We start from the raw sequence: 12537 nt of genomic DNA on the forward strand, positions 1-12537 counted from the left end.
TCCTCCTAGATGCAAAAAAAAACACTTACTTCTCCTTTTGCCACATATTATTGTTTACATTTAGGTTGTTTCTGCATAATTTTCTTTTATAATCTCTTTTGTTGGCCAAATGCCTATTATTTACAAGCTTATTTGGCCTATAGCGGGATTTGTTTCATATAACCGGTTTAAAGAGACCACCTTCAGTTATTAAGTAACATTTATAAAACCGAAGCTACTTGTGAAGACCGTACACAGCAAAAAAAAAATGTAACACTGACCGATGTAATTTATGAGGATGTAGTTCAACTAACGTATTATTCACGATTTTCGTAGTAATATTACACCTTAAGGATGTACATGAAATGAACACGTCATGCAGTGTAATATAACAACCGGTTATGAAATATTACATCAAATAGTCAATGTTTGTAGCAATTGACATTTAGAGAAAATTTCACATCAAAATGTTTGAAACGGACTGTGGCGCTCCGGAGAATCTGTCTTGCAAGTAAGTTATATCAAAATTTATTAAAAAGCTAAGCAAACTTATTGCTACTTGTCAATCATTCTTTTTTTCCATTTTCAGGATATTTTTACAGAAGGACATCAGCGATACGATAATGGTTTGGAGCTTGTATTTAACCAACAAAATGGGTCGGCTGTATTACCAATTAGAAAATCGTAAGGAGAAAAACCTGTATTGAATTTAAATTTATAGACGTCGATTCAAATAGTTCAATGGCTTGTGAGCGGAGAACCAGTATCTGTTTCGAAAAAAAAACTGTTCCAGCACATCGGCAGAATAGCAAAAGCTTGAACGCTGGGAGTGTTGCCCTGTGTCCGAATCAAAAAAAAAAGTTCTATATTGTGATACGGTCATCGTATACCTAGATGACAATTCTTTTCTGGTTGGGCTGTAATAGCCGGCTGACGAAGCTTTAGTAAAGTCAAATGTGTTTGAAGTGTCCTAGAATTGTCTTTCAATGGATTAAACCAGAAATAAATCTGTAATCTCCACTATCAATAAAGTCTATGATTATTTTCATTCAGAGCTACATTCATGCTTTGCTTAACTTTAAGTGGTAAATTTAAATCCAATGCAAGGAAATTAGATTAAATTATGAATTGTTCCAGAAAGTTCTCATTCAAACATCCAAAATAATGATTTTAAATAACATCCGAAGCTTTTCACAAATCAGCTGTAATGGTTAAGTTTGTCTACTGTGATACATCAGGTTTGTGTAATTTTTATCATCCTTTGACTGAACATCAAAATGATGTAATATTAGGTAGAATTTGCAACTCAAGTTATGTGCACGTTTTTGATGTAATGTCACAACACTTTTTTTGCTGTGTATAAGGACATGAATACTAAGAAATAATTTAAAAAGGCTTTTGTAAATCAAAACAAGTTTGTATCTAGGTATTTCATGACTTTTTTAAATGTTTTATATTTTCAGATATAAAAATGTTTTATAGCATGCACCAAGTGCTAAATGAAAAAGCAATCATAAAAATTTATTGATGTTTCAAAACTTGGCTTCATAGGACGTTTGTAGTTGTCCTGGAGAGAAGTTGTGAATTAGGTTTCTAATGAATACATTTTAGAATTACATCACTTATAAAACACCTTATGAAAATTATGAAACCTATTCTATTTTTGTGTGTTACTTGGGGCTGCCTTTTCCTTGTCCTTCCCCGCCACCATGGCCGCTGAATACTCCTACAATTAAAAATTTGTCCCTTCTCCGTGCGACGCATCCGGCCAGCTGGGGATAATGTTGGCTGTTCCGTAATGATGCGAAAAAAAACTTCGTAGCTTAGTAGGCCAATCTGTAATATAGTCTTATGATGAAAATCAGCACAACAAAATAAAATCTAATGCTAAATTTACCTTTCTGTTCCTATTCTTACGTATTGCGCACGAAATCAAACTTATTCCTGAATGAAAAAAAACAACTTAACCTTAATAAACGGGTTCGGCAAATAGTTACCTTTATTTCGAGGTGAATTGTACCGTTTTGTTCAGCGCAGTCCAGGTCAACTTCACCTCGCTACGAGGTAAACTGTACCTCGAAGAGGTAGAAAGTACCTTTTTTGAATTTACCTTTTTTCCTAGGTGAATGCTACCTTTTTTGTCTGCTCGATTCAGGTAAACTTTACCTCGTTGTGACCTGGGTGAGGTAAAAGTTACCTTTTTGGATTTCACATGCATTCACCTTTTTATCTCGGAAAATTTTACCTTTTTATTATTTTCCGTGTACATTAAATTCTCTATTATTTGCAAAAAATAATAATTCATTTTATTCCTGTAACGTTAGATACAATCTTTTTGATTTGTTACAATTGGGTTTTCTCAGTATCATTTTTGTTCTCACATAGTTTGTTTCTGATGCACTTTCATATCTAACTATAAAATACTCGATAACTGTCTCATCAATGCAAATCTTACTAGTGAAGCCTTCTTGAATTCTGATTTCGATTTAAAGGATTTAACATGGGTAGGAAGATTATTCCAGTTCGGGGTGACCTATGTTTTTTACTTACAACTAATTGTTCAAATCACATTTCAAATTGCGTTTGGGCATTTCCAAACGCAACCATTTTTTGTGGAATATAATATTGCTGTCTTCAAACAAGTAGTAGACGAAACAATAACTCACCATTTTTTATCTTGTATAAAAGGGAATCTGGTGGGTAAGTGAGAAATCTCTTGAAGCGAGAAAAAAAAGTTATGTATCCTGTACTCTCGCTTTTTTTTATGGAAAAATGTAAAAAATAGACTTTTGCTCAAGTTTGAACCAGCATCATTTTTCTGTGTCAATGTCATAAAAAAAGTTGTAGCTTACATCCACAAAATGTAATTTTAGGTAACTCTAATATATATCGTACATAAATAATTTATATAGTTGAGCTAATTTTAGAGCCACAAATATACATGTAGGGGAGATGAGGGCATAACGAGCACCCGAGGCATAATGAGAACTACGCTTTTCTACGAAAGTGCGTATTTTCTTAAATAAATTTTCATGAGGATTTGTTTCGTACTTCCTATAGTATTAATTTTTCACAAAAAAAGGAATCTCCTTATCATCTTTACAGAGATATTTAAAAAAAACTAGCTTGGTTCTCAAGTTACGAAAATATTATAATTTTTGAGCACCACGAAATAAGCTCTTATGATCTTCAAATAACCTTGATCTATAATGTACGCACTGCAACATGATGTACACATTGTTTCTCAATTTTTACCATCATAAAATTTTTTATTTTTCACTTTTATCAATTTTAAAACACGTTTTTACTTAAATTTGTTGACTAGGGGCATATAGAGCACCATATTATCGAGGCATAATGAGCATTTTCTGCCGTAGAATCTAGCAGCGAATTAAAATTGATTTATAACGCCACACCTTGACTAGTTTTCAGCCGACAATTTAGCCTATTGGTAAGGTGTCGGAGAGGTAATCAAAAGACTAGAGTTAGATTTCTGTTCGAGGTGATTTTTTTCCATTCACAATTCATGATCGATTTTTTTATTGTTACATTATACGGCTAGTAGCATCATCCTCCGAACAAAGCACTTAATGTATGAGCGTGCGTGAATTGTTTGTATTCTACAAACAGACCTAGATTATTTTGTTATTGCTTTGTTTGATGAATCTACGACTCACCTGACTTCATCGAATTGAATTCGCTGCTAGATTCCCCGGCAAAAACGCACATCTTGCTCTGATTAATGGCGCTCATACTGCCTCAGGGGGGGTTCTCATTATGCCTCCACAGTGGCTGGTTTTCAGCTTTTGGCAAAATATTTTAAAATGCATTTTTTAACGTTTTCATCTAGTTTTTCACGTTTCAGCCCGTTAGGGTAAGCTTGCCAGATTGCCCGGTTTTATCCGGGTTTGCCCGGATATTTGATGCAAAATTTCGAGAAAGTCCGGTCCGGCCCGGTTGCCCGGATACCGTGAAAAAAGTCCGGATATTGCCCGGATTTTTTCGCAACTTTCACGAAGAAACCAAAAAAAAAATCAAATTTTTTGAGTAAGTTTCAGAAAAATCGATTATCGGTATGAAAATTTTCAACGGTTGTTCCAAATAATTTCGATGATTTACTTTAATAAACCTTTAAATATTTAAGTGTTCCAAAATGTTTTTGGAAGTCTGCAATTACATTAATCAAATATTAATTTCATTTTTTTTTGCATTTTTTCTTTGCTTTTATATATAATAATACCTAAATTTTGCCCGGTTTTTGCCCGGTTTTTGGATTTGAAAAATTGAAATCCATGCCCGGATTTTGCCAGGTTTTTTTGAAAAAATGCCCGGAATTGCTAGGCCCGGATGAGAGTGCAAAAAATTCTGGCAACCTTACGTTAGGGAATAGGCTTTTCAAGTGTCTGAACACGAAACAATAATGTAACCTCCATATTATAGCTATTTTCTATGGTTAAATAACCGTTTTCCTTAAGGTGGCCATTATGCCCCCATCTCCCCTACGCATATATCGTTCCTATAATATGTCAGCGGAGCTTATCAATAAACTTAAGCTAACGAACGAATAGCAAAAGAAGGTCGTCTCGACGTGATATACGGTTATAGCTGTAGTAGGAGAGCAGTTGTGTACTTTCTTCTAAGCAGATATTTATTTACTTATTGTAGACGATCCCGTGATAGGTTATTTGTTATACTATGAAAGCCTTTAAAACTAATACTGACTTTCATTACGCCTTGTAATTAAATTAATTTAGTTTAAACCATTGATCAAAAACCGGTACCTTCACTCCGCTTCTTGATTGCGTTTACCATTAGTGGGCAAGTGGTAAAGTGGACCGTTCAATTGACGCCCCGGTCTCTATCCGGTCCGTCCACTTTCAGATGAGATGCGCAATTTTTTGCTGATTAAATACCTGCCAACTTTTCTCGCTCACCAATGGAACGTCATTGAACCTTGATGTAATACATAAAGTAGTAGAATCAAACATCACCACCACGAATCTAGAATAGAATAAAAATTAAAAATATTTGGGATGGGCAAACTACCTCAGGAATGCCCTACTGGCAAAAAATAGAAAACAAAACAACTTGTTGACGTTGCTCGAATGCGCTGCTGTTCCCGCTGCATGTTCGTTCATATAGTTTTTTGGAGGCGCGTCATTGAGTCCGGACCCGGGTGCAATCAACCTAACCTGCGCGCGCATTTTGCATTCTACGTTCTACCTACCGACTATGTACACATAAATATTTTATTAGCTGTTACGCTCTCCCGATATGATGACTACACAGTAGTAGCTGGTGGTACAAATTTTGTTCAGCACAAGTGTCGTCTCGTGTATTCTCGCGCAGTTTTGTACATACCTACATATCTCAATTCATCCCGCGGTGTTTAGTACAGCGCTTAGTAGTATTAAGTATTGGGGTGTTGGGCTAGGTCAGGGGTCGGCAACATGCGGCTTTTTGACGGATTTATGTATAGGTATTAGACATTAGACTGAGTCGATCTGAGTCGTGTTTGCATTTCTCTAACACTGGGGTCTAACAAGTTTTGTTTTTAAGAAGCGTTTTCATGAGTAAACTTCAACTTTTAGGTTGGCATGGGAAAAATTAAAATTTTGTTCTGAAAAATCAACATCATTTGTGCCTATTTGTAAATTCTTCTAAGGAAATTTTCTGCTTAACAGCTTTGATCGAAGACCGTAGCTTCGTATCACACTATACAAAAAAGTTATTAGCTGTTGAATAGCGGTATATCTTTTGCCATTGAAAAGCAATCAATTCAACTGACATCACTGCTGATGCCTAGCGGGTTATTGCATGACTATACTTTTCAAGCAATATTTCGCTAGACACCAGCTGTGATGTCAGTTGAACTGACTGCTTTTTAATGTCAAAAGACATACCCCACTTTTATATAGCCGCATCCCAATTTTCCGCATTTTCTCATGACAGCTACTTTTCCGATGTTCAGTAACAATGTTCATTTCTTATTATGTGGAAAATATAAAATTTGTTTGCATATATTTTTTGAATTTGCCTTTAAAGAGTACACCAACAGCATGAATTTTTTCACATTTTCTGAAGCCGCACCTAATTTTTTTTTATTTTACTGAAATTGGTGTTAAAAACTAATTTTAATTGCCTATTTACAGGTGAAAAGATAAAAGGAAGCGATCTGTTTTGTCCCTCTTTACTGTTATGAAGGAGATATGATGTTATCAAATAATAACTTCAGGACTAACTTGGAAGTCGATTGATTTTTACAAAATGAATATCAATTAGAAGTTTACAAATGGACTCATCCACGCCCAAAGTTTCAGATCGTTCGACGGACTTATGCTCAAGATGTACAATTTTGTATAAGAATTTATCTTTTAAAAAAGTGAATTCATTAGAATACCTTTTTCCTGAAAGTGGGATTATTTGTAATGAATGTCACCTCAGTAGCATTTCATCAATCTTCTAGAAACATTCACATCACATTTAAATGTTTCCCAACAATTTTCCGGCTGAAATACTGTTTTGATCAAATTAAGTCTAACAAAGTTATGACTATTTTTTCTTCCGGAAAATAAGCTTCACTCAAATTTCTCCGGTCTAACTCGACGGCAGATTCGAATGTATGAGAAAATTGCACATAAGATAAGTAATATTTCGGGTCTTCCAACCTCCGACTTCGATTTTTTTGGGATTTAAGGTCGAAGTTTACAACATTTTGACAATATGTTTATCAAAATTAAGGGGTTTGCTGTTAACATGAAATACAATTGTTTAAGACGTCTCGGTGGTCGCGTTGCGTGGTATGATGGTAATCGCTGGTCTACTGATGACATGGGTTCGATTCCCATCTCGGTACTGGGTGTTAAATGTTAATCTTAAGTTGTCCACGTCATTTATTCAGTCTGTTAAGCCTAACGCGGCTAACACGGTGTATGTCTTTTTAAGATTTGCCGTCTCGAAATTTGAGAAACATTGATCTTTTTCAGAACAATCTCTAGATTCCTTGCATAAAATGTTGAGTTAATACTCGGGTTGAAGGATTTCAAAATAAACTTATAAAAAAGAAGTACCTCAAAGAAAAAGCAGTTTAAGTGAATTTGACATTTTTCAGACATTCCAGATTGCCCGAATTTCATACATTCATAAGTTTTTCAACGAGATTAATAATCTCAAAATTTTTAGATTTGACGGAAAAACATAATTATGGAAATATAAAGTGTATTAGACTTAGACTTGAGTGCGAAAAATGTGAAAATTCTGAGTGGAAAACAGTTAATAAAAGCACTCAAATTACTACCTGAACATAAATTTCCACTTATTCAGCAAAATTCAAAAATTTTTAAATCCATTGAAAAGTAGGTATTGTAAAATTGCAGGCTTTGCTTGCGAAGGTTGTTGATTAGTAACAAATTCATTAGCTATGCAAAGCATTTTATTGCGGTTATTTATTTATTCAATTTTCCTTATTTATAGGATTCAAACCAATTAAGGTCATCATGCGATTATTTATTTTCATCCTACGGTTAATCAGCTTTCAAATTAGCAGTCAGAAACAAAAAAATCTAAAAAAATATTTACCTGTTTTGAATTTTTTGTATGACAACGAATATCATTTCCGGGATACAAGTTAGCTTTGGTTTTTGTTCACATGAAATTTATTGCAAGAACCAAGAAATATTTAAAAAATCCAAAGTTAAGTTATTTTTAAACTTTCAGTACATCTTTGGTTGAATGAAATTAGATTTTACGTATTCTGGTTGAATAAAATTAAATTAACATCCTTACAAAAGCAACACATGTTGCGCTAATTTAGGACTTAATGAATCGCTTCCAAAATTTTTATTGTTTTTTTGGCAGTAAGAAAAACCAAACAAAGTTATTGGAGGTAGAAAAAATTATATTACCAATTATTACCATCCGATCTGGTTCTGGTTTTTTTTCTTTCAAAATCATGGTGTTAAGCATAGCATAGCATATTGGGTGACTACACACATCTTGCATTGGCTGATACATGCGGTACAACTAATTATCAAGAACAACATAAGATGCCAAAACGAGAATCTGGATTCAAAACTCATTTCAAGTGTTGCCATTGAAGATCAGTGAAGTACTACAATGCACACCTCGACAAGTCAATGTAATCATTGTAGGGAAGGGATAATCTGAAAACAGCTAAAGAAACTTTTTAGGTGCAGAGAACTCATACGACCCAGGATGCTATTTTCAAATAGGAAAGGGAAAGGTTGTTTTATAGGAAATCCTACTTGGCAGATAGGATTGATGAAGAATTAAAATACAATTGCTAAATCATATAAGCTTATAAAAAAGGAGAAAAAAGGAACGAGCTCACCAATCTGTAGACAATCTGTAGATGGACATCGTACTATGCAAGTTGCGCTGCAATATACTTTTAGTGAACCTACATTCACCGGCATCTGATTTAATGAATGCTGTAATTTTTGGATATTTAAACTGTAGATACAGATCGCATTGCGAAAAAATCTTCGGAGGGTAGCAGAAGGTAGAGTTAAAAAACCCACTGGCGATGACTGCGTGGATGCACTACAGCAATTCGACTGAAGGTGACAGTTTTTGTATTGTTAATAATTAACCTCTCCTTGCTCTCACAAAACACGTGCATCGTTTTTTTTTTAAAGATTCACATACGACATAAAAAGCATTTTTACATCCCGTTAATACTGAATTCTGATGATAGCACAAAACAAAATAAACGCTCTGCTTTCCGCAGCTAGCGGTTAGATCCGCTATTTGAAATAATTGCACTTATTTTCCTCTAAATTTTCCGAACAACTTGCGAACATTTTTTGTCTGCATCTAAGTTGTTAATAGTTTCTCCACGTTTCACCATTATTTTGTACTTGAAACTTCAAAATTGATTAGATTTTTCATCGAATTCACCAATTTTTCATTCGCAAAAAAACAGACGAAAAAACGCGACGTCGGAAAAACCCTTCTTTCAAAATCATGGTGTTAAAATTGAAATATCGTATAAAGCCTCATTTCATCAGTAAACATTCCAATTAACATGATTCAGTATTATTTTTGGGAAAAAGTTGACAATTTAAGTCATTCTTTGCAACGATGGGTCTGGGGACAATGATCGGCAAATCACCCTACCTGTAGGCTAAGATCTGAGATTTAAGAGTGATTTAAGCCCAGATGAAATTCAAGTTCTGAAGCCTGATATCTGAGATATGAGAACTTAGACATGGGAACTTAGAAATGAGACTTGCTACATGAGACATGATTTCCTACCTGAGCGAGACCTGAACCATGGGACATGGGAAGACCTGACACATGAGACGTGACACAAGAGGAGCGAGACGTGAAAAATAAACGTGAGACGTACCACGTTAGAAGTGAGACGTGAAGAGTGAGATCAGAAAAACGAAAAGTGAGACGTTAGACGTGAGAAATTAGAAACGAGGCGTGAGAATTGAGTGATGAACGGAGACAAGTGAGACAGACGTAAGAAGTTATACGGCGTGAGATTTGAGACGTGAGACATGAAAGGTGAGATCTATGATATGAGAAGTGAGACGTTAGAAGCGGTACGTGAGAGATGAGAAGTGAAAAGTGAGACGCGAGATGGATTCCACAAATGTTTCGACAAATGCTCGTTTTTGGTTGCGAGACGGAGAGTCTCTCAGTGTCTCCCGAAGAAAATGGGAGCCTTTGAGACTGACTCGAGACCACCTGTTTTTTATAGTGTAGACGAGGCTTGACTATTCATGTCTCAGGACTCAGGACTCAGGAATCAGGTCTCATGTTTCTTGTCTCAAGTTTACACCGATTCCATATTTTATTTTGCTTAAGGGGGGAGTAGGGACTAACACTTTAAAAAAATCGATTTTTTTATTTTCTTATTGTAAAACATTTCAAGAATGTTGTGTCAAATTTTCAAGCCAATCGAAGCCAAACTGTAGAAATTATAGGCCATTATCTCCTCTTATCTAATACTGCATCATTTTTAGATCAGAAACTTCAAACGCGTTTTTCTCGAAAGTACATTTTTAAAGCCAGTGGACATCGTCATTTGAAAACTACTTCACCGATTCTTTTCAAATTTGGAACATATTTTCTTCATATAAAATACCAAACCCCAACGATTTTCTTTTCTTTTTTTTACTATGGGGAGATTTTACAGATAAAAAATGGCGGATTTTTTTCGTGAAAAATCATAGTTTTTACTCCAAACAGCCACAAAAATTTCATAAAAAAAATTTATAAATTAAATAAAAAAGTTGGGGTCCAGAAAAACATCTATTAAAAATATTTTGCTCTGATTTTTTGACTTCAGATGATTCTGTGCTGAGATACAGTGTCCACCTCAAATCCTGTTTTCTAAAGCGCATCGTCGAAAGTGCTCCGTCACAGGCTCATTTTTCAATATTTTTATACGAAAAAATTACTAAATGTTCTTTTAACAATGCTTTGTATAATGCAAAAACTTTGAATACATTTGTTTGAACGATAGCTCTAAAACAAATTCGTGAAAATGGTGTTTTTTTTCACCCGTTAGACCCTACTCCCCCCTTAAATACAAGCAAAATAAGTTGAAGTAGGTGTAAAGAAATATAATAATAAAACTCAAAAGGTTGCCGATCCCTGGATAAGGTAGTGGGAGAGCAGATACTAAAGCATTAGCTAATTGGACGAGTTTTGATGAGCAACAACAGATAACAATCGCTCCAAGTTACTGGTTACTAGTCGCTTTATCAGGTACTGATGTACTTAAATCTTCTCCCTCCTACGAATGATTTCGAGATGAGCTTCGAGAGCTGCGTGTTGGTAATATTATTAATACCTTGCAACAAACTGAGAGATGGAACCGAAAATATTCTTAGTAGGACGGGGAGATGTGAGATTTGCTCCCATCATGTCACGTCGTCGTGACACCAACACGTGTTTAGTTAGGCCGCGGAATGCTCAACATTGCGGATTAATTTTAAAACGAAGTGTACAATAATAGAACGTAAAAGGTGTTCCCAAGAGATATTTTTGTTCGATCAATGATACGGAAAATTGATTCCTTCCGAAGAATTAATATCTTGCTGTGACGTAATATGTTGAACCGAAGGCCTCGGATCGGTACAGATCGCATCTACTGTATGCGTCCCCAAAAATGGGTATGATGGCCAGTTTTTGTGTCAAGCTGTGTTGATGTTTCGTCCCCTTTCATTAATGTACCCTCTGGATTCCAAATAAAGTTCTGCTTTTTTTTACAGCAACCGCAGCTAACGGACGCGGATCGACGCCGCACGGCCATGGACATCCTGCGAATGACGACCCACGCTGGGATCCGTACCAATACAGTGAGCTCCGGCTGGGATTGGAGCGTGTGGTGTCCGCATCTGGCACAGGCAGCCCGGGTCGCACGTTTCGAGTATCCTCAGCTGGCCGGAACCGTGCTCGGTGACGAACGGGTACAGCAATCGCTCGAGACGGCCGCCAAGGAATCGGTGAACGAGAAGCGGGCCGAGCTGGGACTGCGGGCCGAATCGCCTGACGAATCCTTCGACGAGGATGCCTACTACAACGAGGCCATGCAGAAGCATGAAAAGCGAGCTGAAAAGGTATCGTATCTTATTAGAGGTTGATCGATAATCGATAAAAATATCGAATTCAATGTCCTTCCACCCCACAATTCATTCATTCTAACGCGATTTTCTCCCGAACAACAGATCCTTATTGGAATGCGTTCCAAGTTGTCGAACTTGGTGCTCCGCATTACGTCCTGGGTGCTCTATAAACTGCTGCCCTGCTTCATCTCGGGAGTGGCGGCTCATCCGGGCCAGGTGGACATGATCAAGCGAGCGATCGACAACAATCCCGATGTGCCGCTGATCTTCCTACCACTGCACCGATCCCATCTGGACTACATCATGGTGAGCTTCATTCTGCTGAACAACGACATCAAATGTCCGCTGGTGGCCGGTGGCGATAACCTACGCATTCCGGTATTCGGAAACATCCTCCGCTACGATGGAGCTTTCTTCATCAAGCGTAAGATCGATCCGGTGACGGGCAAGAAGGATCACGTTTATCGGGCGATTTTGCACACGTACTTACAGAAGTGTCTCACTGCCGGACACAATGTGGAGTTTTTCATCGAAGGTGGTCGCACCCGGACCGGGAAGCCCTGTATGCCCAAGGTTAGTTGCTTTTTCCGAATATATTTTTCTCTTCTTTAAGTCTAAGAATATAATTTTTCAACAGAGCGGTATTCTGTCGGTCATCGTGGACGCCTTCAACGATAAAAGCATTTCCGATGCGCTGATTGTGCCGGTTTCGATCAACTACGAAAAACTGGTGGACGGCAACTTCATCCGGGAACAGCTGGGACAGAAAAAAATTCCGGAAAGTTTCCGTTCCGCTGCCGCCGGTATCATGAAAGTCCTGAAGGCGCGGTACGGTTTGATGCGGATTGATTTCAATGAACCATTCTCGCTAAGCGAGCTGATAAAATCGCTCCGGAAATCAGATACACACCTTCCGATCGAACCAGAAATGAGGTAGGTTCCCAAACGATAAATT

The 12537-nt window shown here is 36.7% G+C and overlaps 1 protein-coding gene across 1 annotated transcript in view; it reads left to right on the forward strand.

The window, feature by feature from the left end:
* The window catches only part of LOC129738183 (glycerol-3-phosphate acyltransferase 1, mitochondrial), a 55118-nt gene that overhangs the window by 40553 nt on the left and 2028 nt on the right, over positions 1-12537 (forward strand). The window contains exons 5-7 of the mRNA XM_055729373.1: positions 11229-11576; positions 11685-12155; positions 12220-12515. Coding sequence (XP_055585348.1) covers positions 11229-11576; positions 11685-12155; positions 12220-12515 — 1115 coding nt within the window. The remainder of the gene's footprint in view (positions 1-11228; positions 11577-11684; positions 12156-12219; positions 12516-12537) is intronic.

This window comes from Uranotaenia lowii, chromosome 1 (genome assembly GCF_029784155.1).
Source record: "Uranotaenia lowii strain MFRU-FL chromosome 1, ASM2978415v1, whole genome shotgun sequence".
Taxonomy (NCBI): domain Eukaryota; kingdom Metazoa; phylum Arthropoda; class Insecta; order Diptera; family Culicidae; genus Uranotaenia; species Uranotaenia lowii.